Below are 18,159 nucleotides of genomic sequence, written 5' to 3'. Positions count from 1 at the left end.
AAGCTTAGTAAATAGACCCCTAAAACTGCCATCACTGCCTATTAAGTGTACACCCAAAGCAAAAATGCCAACATGACTTCCATTACAGTTCAGAGAGTTATGACAGAAACAAGTAATAGGTAAACATTTATTAACAATCAGAATCGGCGGGTATTTGATAAACAGTCGCATTCTATGCACAACAGTGCTTTGGTCTTACAAATGAAGAAATAGCTGCATTCATTTTAAAATGTAATCTAGCTCCTGCACCACATCCAGAAGTAACTGCTATCACAAGACCAGCCTAAGGGCCGTGCCACACAGGCAGTGATTGTATTATTGAATTAAATCTATGGCAAAGGCTCAGCAGCATCGGGATGAAGGAGTAATCACATCAGTGGATGTAAGCCAATCATGTAACATCCATTTAAACCAGTTGTTCCATAACTCTGTCCTCAAGGCACCCTAACAGTCCAGGTTTTAAGGATATCCATGCTTGACCACAGGTGACTTAATTTGTACCTCAATTTGATTTAACCACCTGTGCTCAAGCATGGATCTCTCTAAAACCTGAACTGTTGGGGGGCCTTGAGGACCGCATTTGTGAGCTTAGGACTTTTAAGGCCAGGTATGCCCAGGGGCGCAGACAGGTGGGTGCAGGTACAAAGTACCAGGGAATGTCTGGGCAAGTCAATGACACAGCCATGTCCCCAATATTGTCTGGCCATGCCACCTGCAGCCAGTGTGGTATGAAAGGTTGACAATAAAAAGACTGGACAGTCAGAAGGTCACTCGTTCTGAATGTTGACAGTGAAAAGGTTGACCTGGTCATTAGATCAACCATTATTCTGTAGACATGTATTTAGGTTAACAGGGTTAAATGGTCGACACATTGAAAAGGTCAACATTTAACATGTCACTTTTTTTGTTTGTTTTAGCCTAACCCTAAACATCATTAAAAAAAAAAATATATATATCATGTGTTGACATCTTAAATGGCAATTTTTTGAATATGTCGACAACTTAACCCTATCAACCTAAATACACGTCTACCGAATGATGCCATAGCTGCCCAGGGTATGCCTAGCAGTCTCTGAGACTCCCGACCAACTGCTTTAAAGAATTTTAAATAAAAATTAGCAATACAAAAACAGTCACAATTAGAGTTAAAACTTTCAGAAATAAAAAAGAGGGCTCTTTGATAAAGCTCCGGTATCAGGAGCGGAACGCCTCAGGTCATACCTGCATACAGTCACGAGAGACTTGTGGACACTAGCTGTAAGGTTACTACTGCCTTTTAAAACCAAGCCGCTACACTTCATTGGGGCAGCGCGCTGATACACGGAGCAGGGACTCGGCAATCACAGGCAGCTGTGCTCTGTCTTAATTACCTACAGTGGACGAGTGTAGCCACTGGTGTCTGGAAGCATTGACAGCCCACTGGTAAGACCATGGAGGATCAGTAATATGCTGTGATTGGAAGTGCTATGGTGGCACAAGTCACTTGCAAATACCTACAGTCTGTGGCAGCGAAGGAGTCCTGCAATATAGCCGGAATGATACTGGTAATATGATCGCAGTCCGCCAAGTAGGACTTTTGTATATGACCTCCGGGTCTAAGTAGAGACTTCACATCAGAATATCCTTCCATTGGTAGTTATCAGCAGTGAGTCACATTTTTAATACGATTGCTTTATTTGAAATGTGTGACGTATTGTTACATAGGTGCATTATTGTAAACACATTTTTATGTGAAGCAGTTTAAAAAAAAAATAAAAAATTGTACAATTCATAAAACGTTTCTTATATAAATGACGTCTTGACCCTTTTTATTCTCTGCCACTTCAAGGAATCACTTTTCTGTAAGAGAAGGTTTATTAGCACAACACCTTTATTATGCTGGGCATACACTATGCAATTATCTGTCAGATATCTGTCCAATCAGGCTGGTTGGAATGAAAACCTGGTAATGTATGGGAGCCAATGACAGTCATCCATTTGCTCACAAACATTGGAAAATAGCCAAAAATGGTTGTTCAGGCAAATTGGTTAAAAACACACAAATGTAACCAATTGGAACAAATTTTTTTTGTCCTTTTTCCAGTGTTTGAAACCATATGATCGATTGTCATTTGCTCCCATACATTACCAGGTTTTCATTCCAACCATTCAGATATCTGACAGAAAATTGTATAGTGTATGCCCAGCTTTACTCTAGTTATTGTCGGAATGGTTGTCAGTACCCGAGCATAGCACATACATAGACAGACTGGCTGAGCAAAATACAACCGGACCTTAAAGATATACCGCAGATGCATGCTACAGAAATTAACAGTATAGCTCTGTGCTCATATTATCGCAGGCCAGATACTATTGATCACAACAACATGCATCTGCGGGCCAGCATTACGAATCAACTAAAACACTTATTTTATGTTGATGCCAGATTAAAGTGATCAACACAAAGTCACAGTTCTGTGCTAGAACGTGTGAGCTCCAGGGATTAGAAGCACGTATTTTACACAGTATCATACGACAAAAACCAGCAACTATGCAATCTGGAGAGGGTGCAATCTCTGCAGTGGGAATGTTTAAAATAAAGACACTGGTACCTGAGCCCTTTTAAGTATTACAAAATTATTTTATAGCCAAGATAATGGCCATTTCTATGTAAAAATAGGGAATATAAATTGAGAATTATGAAATAGTTTATAAGGAAAATAGCATAAAAAATATGGTTTAAATACAGAACTGTGAGAATACTGTACTTCCTTAGCTATACGGCACACTCCTATAAATACCCCACCACATGGAACAGAAAGAGGGTTATCTTGCACCAGGAAAAAGTACAGATGATTTCTGTTCAGTAAAGATTAACTTTCCAATAATCCAACTAGTTGGCTGGTTTTAACAAAAATCTGGTAATGTATGGGAGCAAATGGCAATTGAACATACGGTATGCTCCCAAATGCCGCAAAACGGACAAAGACAGATATCACTAATTTGCCTGAACAACCATTTTTGTCTCCTTTCCAGTGTTTATGAGCAAATGGACGATTGTCATTTACTCCCATACATTACCAGATTTTTGTTCCAACCAGCAAATTAGTTGGGATGGTTGTGAAGATAATCTTAGAGGCAGCCTTTCAGTCTTAATGTCAGGTATAGTGTTTGGCAGTCGCTCTTCCAGGCTGGGTGATCTCACTCCCCTCTGTAGGTAGCACTGTTGCATTCAGTCTCGTGTACGCACACCTCATGCAGAAGTCCTGGCGGAAGACACTTCTGTAGGCCGTCCCAGATAAATACCGCCACGTTCTCTACAGTACTATAGAGGGTGGAGGAAAGCAAAAATTAGCCAACATTTTACCACCGCTAAACATACGGATGAATTATCTTTTTAAAAATCTATTTGATCATTAATGCTTATTGGGGATCAGTTTGCTCTCATTAGCAGTATATCCTAAATAATGAAACATTTTAGATGCACCATGGTATAATGAAAAAAAAAAAAAAAAGGGGCAGTTTAAGAGAGGACGGGGCCCATGTGCAGTCTCCATACGGCCCCCCCCCCTCTCTCACCAGCAGAGACGACTCTGGGCCCGATTCAGACCCGCTCGCGAGCACATAGCACTCGCAAGCGGGTCGATTGTCGGACAGTGCACACGCGCAAGCCCTGGAGCGAGTGAGAACTTCACTCGCTCGGGGTTCGCAGCAAAACGGGGCGGCTGTCGATGTTGATAGACAGCTCGTCCAGTTTTGTAGGCGGGTGGGGGGTGTGGCTGCACAAACGGAGGAGTTCCCTTAGGAACGCCTGCCGTGTGTGGGCGGCCCTACTGACATCACACGTCATGTCAGTAGTGAACTTCCTGCTCTATTAGAGCAGTAAGTTCACTGGGGCTTGCGGTGGACGAGACCCTACCACAAGAGTCTCGTCGCAACCCCGATGGTCGCGATAATCGTGACCATCGCCAGGCCGACCGCTAAAGCTGTGGGTGGTCACCCACAGCTTAGCGAGCGGCCTGGATAAAAGCGCCTCTGAATCAGGGCCACTGTACGGTACGCAATCTCCAGGAAAATGGCGCCGGCTCTATTTCCCCAGTGATTTCTCTGCTGCACTTGTGCAGATCTTTGGGAACTGCCACCGCCCTTTTTCCAGTGATATCTACTGCATCGGTGAACTAGTAACTGTGGACCCTCCTAGGCCCAGGGGCCCGTGTGCACCGCATGCCCTGCACCCTTTAGAAGTACGCGCATGGTATTAAGGACAATGTGTACAGCACTGTATCAGAAACCACTCACCTAACAACGTTCTTGAAGAAATGAACATCACGATCAAGATTTTTATGATCCAATGGAACCATAACAACACTCTGTGGGTGGATTAGTATGAACAATTAGTGAGGAGTAATGAACATTAAGTAACTGAAGTTTATATACTAAAATAAATATAAATGTTTAAATCTATTTTTTTAGTAGACCAATAAAAAGACCCCCTCCGATAGAGTAAGACTCTGGGCAATAGCCTGCGAGATGCAGGTACAGACTCTCATAGATAAATCAGGCAAAGCATGCAACCGGCTTAGTGCCACAGAGTGTACACAGCACCATTTAGGTTAATCATAGAACATAGTAAAATATTGTAGGATACCGAAGGACGTAATACCATAGCATAAGTACCAAAACATGAATATCACACCAAAGACTGGTTAGGACAGATAACAGGGGCAAGGGAAGGGCAACTTCCTGTAGGGGAGTCTGGCTGACACATGGGGAATACTGACTGGCATACGGGGAGTGGCTGACTGACACAGGGTGAGGGGGAGGCTGAGGGACACAGGGGCAGGAGGCTGGAGTGATGTGGCTAGAAGCTGTAGAGACTGGGCAGGAGGCTGGAAAGAAAGGAGGTTGGAGAGACAAGGAGCAGGAGGCTGGAGGGGATACACAGGGCACGAGTTTGGTTGAACCTCTGTTCTATTATGATGACATTGGTTATATTTCTACATGAACAGGCATCTGCTGGACCATGTGATCTCCTACATGAATAGTGAATACCAACTAAAGAGACACCATCTGCCCATGGAAGATCAGTTCCTGCAGAGGCTCCACGTTGTAGAGAAATCACCATATAGGTAGGGTGTATTTGGAACAGAATGTAGAGGAATGCTCTTATAGTGATGAGAAATGGGTGGAGTGTCATGATGATATGCCCCCACTTTGAGTGACCACACCCCTTATAACGTGCAGCAACACCTACTTTTGTGGGAGCTCGCCGAAGGCGCGCGCATACCGTCCCTTTCACAGATATTTTATACTTGTACCACTGAAGGTAATATAAGTTCAGGCAAGGGGTTGGAACTGGGCCACCCATTACTAAATGTCCAGTTTTGCCTATGAACATAGGGTGAACTTTGAAGGAAACATGGAACATGAGAGGAGGAGAACAGTGTCAAGTTATGAGAAGGGCTGGGAAGCTTTAAAAAAAACTATACATTTTAAAGGGCATGTTTAAAGCTGGGGAGACTGGTTGAGATTCTGACTGGATGAGGTTGTGAGTTCCAGAGGATGGGGGCACCTCGAGTAAAATCCTGCACAAGAGGAAGTGAGCAGGGTGGGGGAGTGGAGAGGTGATCGGTTGTGTGCAGAGAGATGAGGTTAGAGAAGATATACGACTGAACATTCTTTAGAGTATTTTCTCCTATTAGTGTGGTATTTTGTCATGTTCTGCTAAACACCCTCTGCGTGACTCTCTGGGTTTATATATAGGGAACATTTCATGCACCAAAGCTTCCATGTGCACATACTCCTAACCTAGTCTCAGTGATGAAGACGTCAGACATACATGCTTATTCAAGCCTCCCTTTAACTAGAAACAGTTAACACTCACAGCTCAGACAGACCATTACCTCCATGTGCTTCTTCAAATCTGTCAGATTCATCACCATCCCAGTGACTGGGTCAATCTGAAGGAGGAAAAAGTACATTTTGTCAGAAAGGTCAGACTGAGCTACAGCCAGAGAGTGGGCAACACCTGACCGCACCAAGGGTAAGACGTGCTTTTACCAGGATCAGCAGTATGTGGCTTTATTGGTTTTTGCACTAGACTAGACAGTAACACGCTTACAGAGACGCTACTGTTTAACTGGAACACTGCACCAGCACTGCAAGTCACTAGACAGGAATATATAATGGGAGTGATTGTCACCCTAATGCTGATGCACTTATTGAGCTGGACGCTAAAGATACTGTATGATAGCGCATACTGCATTTTCCTGCTAAGACGCACTGTATGTAACACTTACTTCTCCACGCACCGTGACGATCACTAGAAAGAACACAGACAAGTTATTTAGTGGGTTACTCAATCCTTCCACTTCTATTGCTACCAGATGCTATTCTAATTCTTTCCAGCTACATGCACATATTAAGGTTGTCAAGAGATTCTCTCTGGCCCCCATGCACTCACCAGCTGTCTCGGCCGTGATCAGTGTGAAATGTGCATGTCTCCTTTTCAAGCCACCAATACTCCTCACTGGCCTTTACTGCCAGCATTTCCAATTTCACAACCTCTCCCATCACTAATCTCTTATCTACAACACAAGTTTCATTTGGAACTTCATGAACTTTCTATGTGATCTCCTGATCCACTGCAATATTTTACCCCTAGGTGCAGCCGTTATGACACAAGTAGGAAAACTACACAGAAAAAGGACAGGATTAAAGTGGATTTGTTACCACAATTAAATGTTGACAATTTTAATTAATTTCAGTTGTAATTGGTCACGACTCATGAAAAAAAAAAAAAAGTTAACAAAAAAAACAAAACAAAATAAAAACCCAGTAAAGATGCTTTACTCATAAGCCCCCATATGTGTTATACGGGTTGGGTATGGGATGGCGGCACTCGGGATCCCGGAAGTCAGAATCCAGACGCCAGCATCCCGACAGGATTAGGATACAGACACCTGTTGGTCAGTATCCTAATCCTCCCCCTCTCCTTAACCCTCCCTCCCCGCTGCCCTTTCCCCTATGTTTGTCCGTAGTAAATATGGAGGGATGAATTGTTATAGGTCTGTAACCTTATTACACTTGTGACGTGAGGTCTGCAAGCAAATTTACAAGTTACCATAACTTTTCTCATCCCTTTAACTTCTGCCAAAGCCATTCAGTCATTCTTTAAGATGAAATAATTTGTTCACAATACAAGAGCTTGGGGACATAGGATATACAAATATATCACTGTGGGTGGTGTATGATGTCATTAAGGGCCTGATTCTGAGCGCTTGCAATGCCGATGTTACAAGTACTGCAAATGCGTCTCAACTGATACCGCATGGAAGCTTTGGCAAAAGACACAGGCGCAGAATCGGGCCATAAGGGTGCAGTTCGGTTCTAATGGATCATACAAACAGATCTGCTCATAGGTCCCGATTCAGAGGCGCTCGCTATTTGAGAGCGCTCGCTCTGAATCAGGGCGGATTTAAAAAAAAAAAAAAAAAAGTCCGCCTCCAGGCCGCTCGCAGCTCGTGCAGGCGGCCTGGTGATGGTCGCGATTATTGTGATAGGGTCTCGTCCACCGCAAGCCCCAGTGAACTTCCTGCTCTAATAGAGCAGGAAGTTCACTACTGACATCACGTGTGATGTCAGTAGGGCCGCCCACAAACGGCAGGCGTTCCTTCGGGAACGCCTGTTTGTGCAGCCCCGACCCAAATACAAAACGGGGCAAGCTGTCGATCAACATCGACAGCCGCCCCGTTTTGCTGCGAGCCCCGAGCGAGTGAAGATCTCACTCGCTCCGGGGCTCGCGCAAGCCACACGTGTGCACTGACCGACCATCCACCCGCTTGCGAGCGGGTCTGAATCAGGCCCATAGTCTGCAAAAAGGGATAATATAAACTAGGCATAAGGGCACATATCCCCTACACGATATAAATGAACGATTACGATATCGTTCATCGTCCGCAATATCGTGCAGTGGATATGCCAGCAATGACCAGCGGTGTGCACTCCTGCTGGTCATTGTCTGCATCTCTCATCGCCTGAACCTACTGTCCAACCTGCCGATATCGTCAGGTTGTGCATGTTCGGGGATGAGGGAGGGTGCCGGCACTGAACGACATATCGTTCAGTGTGGGCACAATATCCACTGCACAGTATAATGAACGATAATAATGTCGTTATTGTTCAACAGTTTATTAATCGTGTAGTGGATATGCCCCATAAGTCTAGAAAATACATCCCCTCTACTAGGCAAAATGAACCCAAGACATTTTACTGCCATCTTTTTAAGACGTAGAGATAGAGCCATTGTATGGGCTAAACAGCTCCATACACTAAAACTGGATATAATGTCTGTACCCCGTTTTTAGTATGACAGGCCAGATTTTCTGTCATGGGCTCAGGGCAGGTCTGGAGTAGACTGGGCAGTGTCAGGTCTTCATCTGTAGAAACCCACGAACTGATCACATTTCTAAGAGTTTACACAGCAGGTCTCCATACTTTCCTAGTCATAAAATAATGATCTCATGGCGTTTTCTCACCTCGGTAATTGTGGCCGTGTCCGTTAGGATTATTACATTTGCCAAAATTTTTTTTATTTTCCTCATCACTCAGAGAATTGCTGTAAAACAGGAGACAAAAGGAAGATATGAGCATGGGTACACAATGAAGGTTTTATAATAACATGGAACCAACTGTAACAGCAGGACAGGGCACTGAAATGGGGAAAGTGATAAGAGTGTATAACAGCAATATTATTAAACTCCCAATCAGCAGAAGCAAGATTGTACACAAACACCGAAATGACTTAAACTCATGGTTGGACAAAAAAAAAAAAAAAAAGTTTTTTTTTTTTTTTTTTTGCATTAATGTTTTAATGAAAAAAATAAATCCTGCTTATTATATTAACGCTGAAACATTGCTATGTATTAGAATCCATTAAAATATGGTTAATTAAGGTTGCTAATATTAACAATGCAAACTTATTAGGATTATATATCTCATTAAAGAGAGCCAGACTAATGGCCAAATGTAATAGGGTGCGCGTCAAACTCGCACAGTCTCACTCATTTAGAATGTGCGTATTTGTCCTGCACCTCGCAAATGTAATCGCGTACATGTAATTGGGTCCCATTTTTGACTTGCATGCAAGTTAAAACTGCAGGAAAACTCGCACATTGTAATGCACATTTCACTACAAGGTGTGTGTTACACAGAGGCATGCACAGATTAGTGAGATCTGTGCATGCTTCTGTGTTAAAAATGCTGTTAAAAAAAAAAAACGACAAGGGGTCCCCCCCCTAAAAGAATAATCAACACCAGGCTCATTGAGCCAGTCCTGATTGTTGTAATACAGGGAACAAATGAGATGGGGTACCTCGTATTATCCACAACCAGCACTGGACTCTTTAGCTGGGGTGTAATGCCACAGCTGTGGGACCCAAATTATCACCTACGCTAGTCAGCCCAGGCCAGGAATCCCCCCAATAAAGGGGCAACGGGTGCTGGGTTGATTGTGTCAAGAAATAGATTAAATAATATTGTCTTTTACAGGAGAACTGGAGGTCCCAGCAAGCCTTCCCCTCTTTTCCATGTAGGCATCCACAGTCTTCAGGAATAAAAAAAAAACCCACACAGAGCTACAGACATAAGTACCGTCCTCTAAGGATGATACTTTGCAAACGATGACTCAGCCACGGCATTTCACATGGAAATGCATTGGCTGAGCGTTCATTGGCTGAGAGAGGTGAGCCTCCACCTTTCTCAACCAGTGAGCAGTTCCCACCATTTACTTCAATGGTTGGAGCCAGTAGGTGACGTAAGGATGCCTAGCAATTACCACCATTTAGTCCATAGTAGGAAACGCTCATTGGCGGAGACTCGTCACATAGGTTGGTAGCAAAGGCTGCAAGTGCAGCTGCTTAAAATGTCCAGGGCTGGGATAAAGGTCACTAGCTACCGGGCGTAAAGCCAGGGATAGATATGTGGGTGAGAAGGTAGTTAAAGTTAGTGTAGATTAGGCAGTGATGAGGGTTCTGGGAGGAGTGAGGTAGTAGCCAGTTCCACATTCTAAATGTGGACATTGAGAAAAACGATAGCGTGAGGTCAAACCCAGGATGTTGCAATGTTAATACGATTTAAAGTTTTAACAGTGTCGGTTGGTCGCGCAGCATGGCCGCAGGAAATGAGAGTCTGGAACCACTGTTATACCGTATGGGATCACAGACGCTGGCTTTTTTTTGCTGCCACTCCTCGACCCTCAACAGACCCCGCCGCCATTAGGGCTGCTTCCTCAAATCTCCCGGGCTGGTTTTCCATCCCAATCCACCCCACATAAGTTCAGTTACATTTATTTGTGTCCTACAGAGCTACGGAAGCCCTGTAGGTCCAAACATAGTAACAGAAAGATGTGGCTGCGATACTGCAGTGCATAGGCGGCCGTATCACCATTGGAGACTGCTTGTGTGCAGCTGTGGCTGTGCTCAGTGATGAGTCACAGCTGACAGCCTCAGCACAACCAGCAGGGCCAGTGCCTGAATACATTAGGGACACGGCCAGACTGAAGCTCGCTACCGCGTCACCCAGGAACCCCCCCAGACATTTCCAGGTGCCCTAATACACCCACCCCCAGATTAAATAATAAACATTTAATAAATGGGTGTCTCGATCTAAATAGGAGGCTCTCATATATTAATATTGAAACTTATGGGACTGATTAATGATGCGAGTCTATGGGCTCGATTTGGAGTTGGAGCTGATGCGGCTACGTCTTATGCCAATTCCGCAGTCGATTTTTAAATACTGAGATGACAACTTGCGGTGTCTTGCAGCTGTGTAAATCTGTCTTGGTGCATCCTCAGACGCACCATCGGACGATTCATCAGTCTTGCACCAGCCCCACGGGGGAGTGGTCAGAGAAATGCAGGCGTGCCTTTCCATTTGAACGCTGTTGCATGGGTGCGCATAAATTAGCTACTCACTTACATATTGATTCCCAGTAATAGAGGAGACTGCAGTAATTATGGGGTGCAGGGGAGTATAGAGTAGTTACAGTAAGCAGTAATAGTGGAGACTGCAGTGATTATGGGGTGCAGAGTATAGAGTAGTTGCAGTAATAGTGGAGACTGCAGTGATTATGGGGTGCAGAGTATAGAGTAGTTACAGTAATAGTGGAGACTGCAGTGATTATGGGGTGCAGAGTATAGAGTAGTTGCAGTAATAGTGGAGACTGCAGTGATTATGGGGTGCAGAGAGCAGAGTATAGAGTAGTTGCAGTAATTATGGGGTGCAGAGAGCAGAGTATAGAGTAGTTACAGTAATAGAGGAGACTGCAGTGATTATGGGGTGCAGAGAGCAGAGTATAGAGTAGTTGCAGTAATAGTGGAAACTGCAGTAATTATGGGGTGCAGGGTATAGAGTAGTTGCAGTAATAGTGGAAACTGCAGTAATTATGGGGTGCAGGGAGCAGAGTATAGAGTAGTTACAGTAATAGAGGAGACTGCAGTAATTATGGGGTGCAGAGAGCAGAGTATAGAGTAGTGCAGTAATAGTGGAAACTGCAGTAATTATGGGGTGCAGGGTATAGAGTAGTTGCAGTAATAGTGGAAACTGCAGTAATTATGGGGTGCAGGGAGCAGAGTATAGAGTAGTTGCAGTAATAGTGGAGACTGCAGTAATTATGGGGTGCAGAGTATAGAGTAGTTACAGTAATAGTGGAAACGGCAGTAATTATGGGGCGCAGAGTATAGAGTAGTTGCAGTAATAGTGGAGACTGCAGTAATTATGGGGAGCAGAGTATAGAGTAGTTGCAGTAATAGTGGAGACTGCAGTAATTATGGGGTGCAGGGAGCAGAGTATAGAGTAGTTGCAGTAATAGTGGAGACTGCAGTAATTATGGGGTGCAGAGAGCAGAGTATAGAGTAGTTGCAGTAATAGTGGAGACTGCAGTAATTATGGGGTGCAGGGTATAGAGTAGTTGCAGTAATAGTGGAGACTGCAGTAATTATGGGGTGCAAGGAGCAGAGTATAGAGTAGTTGCAGTAATAGTGGAGACTGCAGTAATTATGGGGTGCAGGGAGCAGAGTATAGAGTAGTTGCAGTAATAGTGGAGACTGCAGTAATTATGGGGTGCAGGGTATAGAGTAGTTGCAGTAATAGTGGAGACTGCAGTAATTGTGGGGTGCAGAGTATAGAGTAGTTGCAGTAATAGTGGAGACTGCAGTAATTATGGGGTGCAGGGAGCAGAGTATAGAGTAGTTGCAGTAATAGTGGAGACTGCAGTAATTATGGGGTGCAGGGTATAGAGTAGTTGCAGTAATAGTGGAGACTGCAGTAATTGTGGGGTGCAGGGTATAGAGTAGTTGCAGTAATAGTGGAAACTGCAGTAATTATGGGGTGCAGGGAGCAGAGTATAGAGTAGTTGCAGTAATAGTGGAGACTGCAGTAATTATGGGGTGCAGAGTATAGAGTAGTTGCAGTAAGCAGTAATAGGGGAGATTGCAGTAATTATGGGGTGCAGGGAGCAGAGTATTGAGGTAGTTGTAGACAGTAATAGTGGACCTCTGGGGACTTAGGGTAAAGCTGAGTACACACGTAAAAATTTTCTGTCCAACCTTCCAACTAGTTGATTGGTTGGAATGAAAATCTGGTAAGGTATGACAGCAAATGACAATCAGCAATTTGCTCCCGAACGCTGGAAAAGGGACAAAAACAGTTGTTGGAACAAATTGGTTAGATCAAACATTTAACAAACTTGTCTGAACGACCATTTATATCTGTTTTCTGGCATTTAGGAGCAAATTGCTGATCATCATTTACTCCCATACATTACCAGATTTTCATTCCAACCAATCAACTAGTTGGATGGTTGGACAGAAAATCTTTACATGTGTATGCAGCATTAGGCTGCGGGAGGTTAGGGTTAGTAATAATGTAGAGTGGGCAATGATTATTAGGTGCAGGAAGCAGAGTGTAGGGTAGTTACAGTAATAATGTAGAGTGGACAATTATTATTAGGTGCAGGAAGCAGGGTGTAGGGTAGCTGCAGTATTAGAGGAGACTGAGCAGTGATGAGGGAGTGCAGAGACTGAAGTGTATGGTAGCTGCAAGCAGTATGATAGTGGTGATCAGGCAGAGAGGGGGAGGGTACAGGGAGTATAGGATATTAAGCTACAGGTAGATAATGAAGGGAAGGAATAATGAGACAGGTTATATGTGGGATGGTAACTCGAAGCTAAAGCCACCTATATAATGAATGAATACCAGCAGCACATGATTCGTCACCTTGCATTACACATGGATCTTGTATGCAGAAAAACACACAGGCCCAGGACATAACGGATGGATGAAAGCTCCGTGCACACACAGATGACAGGGAAGCATTGGGGAACACTCAGATAACAAACAAGGACGCATTGAGAGGGACACTCACCAGTGCAGCCTGTGACACGCACTGAATGACACACTGCGGGCGATCTCAATAACCCGGGGCCTATTGATACCGTTGCTGTTCTGCATACCAGGATTCTTACGGGCGCCGCCAGTCAGACTACACTCAGTACAGCGATCCTTCTCAACCCTAAATCTTCTGTTTCTTCTCCGGAGGATTTATTTTATAGCTGGTAGGGGGAGAAAACAACACGAGCCTGGATTGGCTACAGACACTGCAGTGATTGGCTGCCGCAGACCGGGACGGGGGATGTTCATCATAATTACCACCCATGCAAACATGAGAGCACCTTGACCATATCTGCACAGGGCCATCCTCCTGATTATATGCACATTACAGGGGTCTAGATAGTCAAATAGCCATAGTCATAAAAGACATGTCTTGTGGGACTTATATTTATTTAGTGACATAGAAAGTGTCGTTAGTACATTGATTACATATTCCTTAATTTTTTGTTATTCATTTACTGTATTTATACATTCCTATGATACATGTATTTATTTATTAATTTACTTATTGCTATAAACACGGGTTCCTGATGCAATATATTTATATCACTCATGTCACAATTTTAAATACATTGCTAATAAAAGTGATGCCATAAAATGAATCCAGGTAGAATTTTTTATGTAAACGTTGTCAAACGTTTGATGGTACCATGCAAAGCAATGGGTTGATTTTTGGGGCGTGGGTCCCCTGGATTGCTTTGGTTGGGCGGCTTTAGGACATCTCATTATAAACACATTTTCCTTTTTACATTTTCAGCACCTCTATTGTTTGTTTAATATATATATATTACTTTGAAACCTATTTTTCACCTTATATATGCAACAGCAGCTGCTCTTATCTATCTTATACTTTCTTACACTTCACCTTCTCTCATTAGAGTGATGCCCTGGGGTGGCTCAGCTGGGCCTGTTTGGGGGTGTCCTGTGCTCTGGATTTCGACCCAAGTATGTTAGGGACCTACCCTCAGAGGTTACCTGGGCGCAGTGGGTAGGCCCATAACCATGGCCATGATTATGCCAAAACCTCTATGTATTGCAAAATTCTACTGCATAATGTATTATATATAATTAGTAATGTTGGAGTTATGCACTTGTACTTTTTCTTCTTGAGTTTGCAACAATAGTCTCCACAGGTAGCACCTCCCATTATATATATTCAGGGTGTGCAGTCTAGGGCCCCCTTTTCTATATACCATGCAAAGCATGCCTGTAGCAGAGTCTTTACATCATTGTGACAAAATTGATAACATTGTATTTTATCTCATTTTTTTTTTAGTTTATTTATGTATATGCTGACTGACATTTTATATTGCTGCATTCCATTATAACTTATAAGCAGATGACCCATTTGGCTGACCTTGGTTACAAGGGTGAGTGGGTAGGGGGTATTTTGCTTTCAGGTCCCCATAGGTCCAGCTACGCCTCTGCATGCTGGGAATCATGGCTTTGTATAACGGAGGGTGGGGCCACAAAGATTAAATCGCAGCACCATGCTCCTGCGCTTCGAATTTGGCTTTCGGAGAGGGGGCAGCTTAATTGTTGGCAAGTACAGTATGCCCCGCAGCCATCACCACAAGACTCTCACAGTCCTCTTTATACTGCACAAGCAGTGCCTTACAGCTAAACATGTACTATTACAGATACCATCACATGCACCTTTACTCAAATCCTGCCAAATAGCCCTGTTTGGCACAGCACGGACTTTGTGACTTAGCCGCGCCAAGCATCCGAACAGAGACTTTTCCTCAAAATATGCGTCTTATCGCATCACTATGCGGTTGAAGACGCGACTTTCCTGTAGCTAAGCATTCCTCCCTAATGGAAAGGGGACGTTTAGAAGCAGGAAAGTACTATGAGTGTGGTGTCCTTTTGGAGAAAAAAAGGACCAAAAAAAAATAAAAAATCACAATTATAATGACATTAAGGCCAATTTTGAAAAATATGCATCTTAATCTGTTGTTTCCAATGTGGTTTCAAAATCAGTTCATGTATTAAGGCAAACTCTCATTGAAAACCATAGATCTGAAGCTTGCATGTTGTACCGTGAACTTGTTTGCAGCAATGCTTTAAGGGCCTGGTTAAGAGATGGCTGCAGTTCCAATCGCAGCTGCTAGTCAGCAAGCTTAGGAGGAGCGAATTTGTGAAAAAATGAACCCATCTCCAAAAACATGGAGACGCCCACCGCAGCCAGAAATGCATCTGCGTACTCCGCCGCAGCCCATACGCAGGTCCGCTGATTATTAATAGTGCTGAGTCTACATACGTGTTTGCAGACACCTGTCTGTGCCCGTTCCTAAGGTGACTTCACCATGCTGCGGTTTATCTGACCACTCCCCCGTCACCTCCCCCAAACGCTCCAGTCCCACCCACTATCTTCCTTCTTGTCAATTTCTCTGCGATCCCAGGAGTGCTGCATACGGGATCCCAGAGGAACATTTGCGCACTAGGTAGGCAAAAAAAAAAAAAAGTTTAACAAAGCTGTTTTTGTTTGCATACTATAAGTGCATTATTTCAGATACTTCTGCAGAAGCAGTGACCATTGCTGCATGATATACTGTCTAGTCACTGCACCCTAGAGTTTCAGAATATTTTTCATAGCACCCCTAGGCCAAAATTTTCTTATTGAAAAATTCAGAGAAATATGAAGTAAACTGTGCTCAGGACATACTGTACTTGCCTACTTTTGAAAAAACATTTCAGGGAGATGTGAAAGCAGCACCTATGAGTGCGCAGTAAAGTGGATGTGTGCTACTACATCTGAGAGACGTGTCATAAACTTTACTTACACCATACTTGCCTACCCTCCCGATTCAGCCGGGAGCCTCCCGAAAATCAGGTGCTGCTCCCAGCCCCCTGGAAAGCCAGGCAAGCCTCCTGGGCCCCAGCGACCCGTCCGCCCCCCACTGCACTTACAGTATAAATCCCGGCAGTGGAGGGACCGGTGACGCAATTCGCGCTGAATCATGTCATCGTGGCCCTGCCGCACAATGCCATTAATAACAGCATTGAGGGGCGGAGCCACGATGACGCGATTGCGATGTCACGCCCCATGCTCCGCCCCAAAATAGGCATCATCATTGAGCCACGCCCCCTTTTTTACCGCAACCCGCCCCCCGCCGACAAAGCCCAACAGCTCCCTTCTGGAAGGAGGGAGTGAAATGTCGACAAGTATGACTTACACCAGTGCTTGTGGCTTCCAATCAGAATATCAGTGGACAAACAAAAATTAAATCTATCTCACCACATAACTGACCCTGACGGTGCGTACACACGGGATGATTTTTTTAACGATTTGTCGTTAATGACAAATCGTTAAAAAAATCGTTCAGTTTCTGAGGTATAACGATGAACGAAAACTGCAAATGCGCGCTCCTGTTTGTAGTTTTCATTCATCGTCTGAACTTCCTGTCCAACCTGACGCTATTGTCAGGTTGGACATGTTCGGGGATGAGGGAGGGAGACCGGCACTGAACGATTTAGTTCATGAAATCGTTCAGTGTTTTGTGCTCAGTGTCGTTAACGAGACTGAGCACAAACTGCCGGGGACACACGGGACAATGTTCGTTCAGGGAGCATCGTCCAGTGTATACGCACCTCAAGGCATACTTGCCAACTCTCCCTCATTGTCAGGGAGACTCCCTGAAATAGTAGCAATCTCCCTTTCTCCCTGAAGAGTCTAGTAATCTCCCTGATTGCACCTTACCTCCATTATATTGAAAAAGAAACTCCAGAGAAATATACATTCAAATGGGATCATTAGTACTGTTTCCCTGCATTGGTACTTATAAGGCACAATGATCCCTATGGATACATGCATTTTCTGATAAGTATCAGTGTGTTTTCATCAACAAGTAGATCTTACTAACTGCTTTGGGGCTTATTTACATTTGGATGTAAGTCAGTTTTATGACACGCCTCTCAGATGTAGCAGTACACGCCCACTTTACCGCCGCGCTCATAGGTGTTCCTTTCCCAATCTCCGTGAAATGCTTTTTCAAAAGTAGGCAAGTGTGATACAGGTACATTTGACATTAATCTCTTTATAGTAGTGTTGCTGCCAGTCTCTGAGTTGGAGAGACACAGTAGGTGATAGGTCAGGCTTGCCTACCTTCCCGATTTGGCCGGAAGCCTCCTGAATATAGGTTGCCACTCCCAGCCCTCCAGGAAGGCGCTGCTTCACAATGTCCCCCCGTGGTAAGCAGACATTAAGCTCCCTCCCGGATGAACTGAATGTCGGCAAGTATGTGATAGGTATATCTCAGAAACCTGGGTCCCTATGAAATTGTGATATGCCTATAGGTGCCTACACACTTGGCGATGTGCTCACAATCCGACATTGTGTCCGATTTCCCCTTGAACTCTCCCCAGCAGCTCCCCGGCAGTCGTGGGCACGGTTTGGTGTTAAAAACTGTCCAATGTGAGAAACGATCTATCGTGCCTCCTAACTATTTCAGTGCATCGTGACTGAGATTGGCAGATCTGCCCTACAGCACGGCAGATCTGAAGATGCGATGTACGACCTGCGGGGACGCGCATCGTGATCGTAAGTGGACACCCACGATTTAGGCATATTTGACACGATTTGGGCATATTTGACACGATTTGTCATCACGATGCCTCGGAATCGGGCAAATCGTGTAAAATAGTGTGTAGGCACCTTAACACTTATTGCCATTTGGTAGGAAGCGAAGCAGAGGTGTTTATTTATGTGTAAGAGAAATGCCAACA

At 44.2% G+C, this 18,159-nt stretch overlaps 1 protein-coding gene across 1 annotated transcript; it reads right to left on the bottom strand.

Annotated features, from left to right (window-relative positions):
* Window positions 1-13,631, bottom strand: PTS (6-pyruvoyltetrahydropterin synthase). Its single transcript, XM_088454520.1, has 6 exons — window positions 13,406-13,631; window positions 8,517-8,596; window positions 6,279-6,301; window positions 5,883-5,939; window positions 4,279-4,349; window positions 1-3,304 (listed from the first exon to the last, which is right to left on the bottom strand). Exons 1-6 carry the CDS (start codon window positions 13,489-13,491, stop codon window positions 3,181-3,183), a joined length of 441 nt encoding a protein of 146 aa, XP_088310646.1. The 5' UTR covers window positions 13,492-13,631; the 3' UTR covers window positions 1-3,180.
* Between the last annotated feature and the right edge of the window lie 4,528 nt (window positions 13,632-18,159).

Source organism: Taudactylus pleione, unplaced genomic scaffold, assembly GCF_031769625.1.
Source record: "Taudactylus pleione unplaced genomic scaffold, aTauple2 ptg000619l, whole genome shotgun sequence".
In the NCBI taxonomy this organism is placed as follows: Eukaryota; Metazoa; Chordata; class Amphibia; order Anura; family Myobatrachidae; genus Taudactylus; species Taudactylus pleione.
Note: the sequence above shows the minus strand (reverse complement) of the source record. Positions and strands in the feature narration are given on the sequence as shown.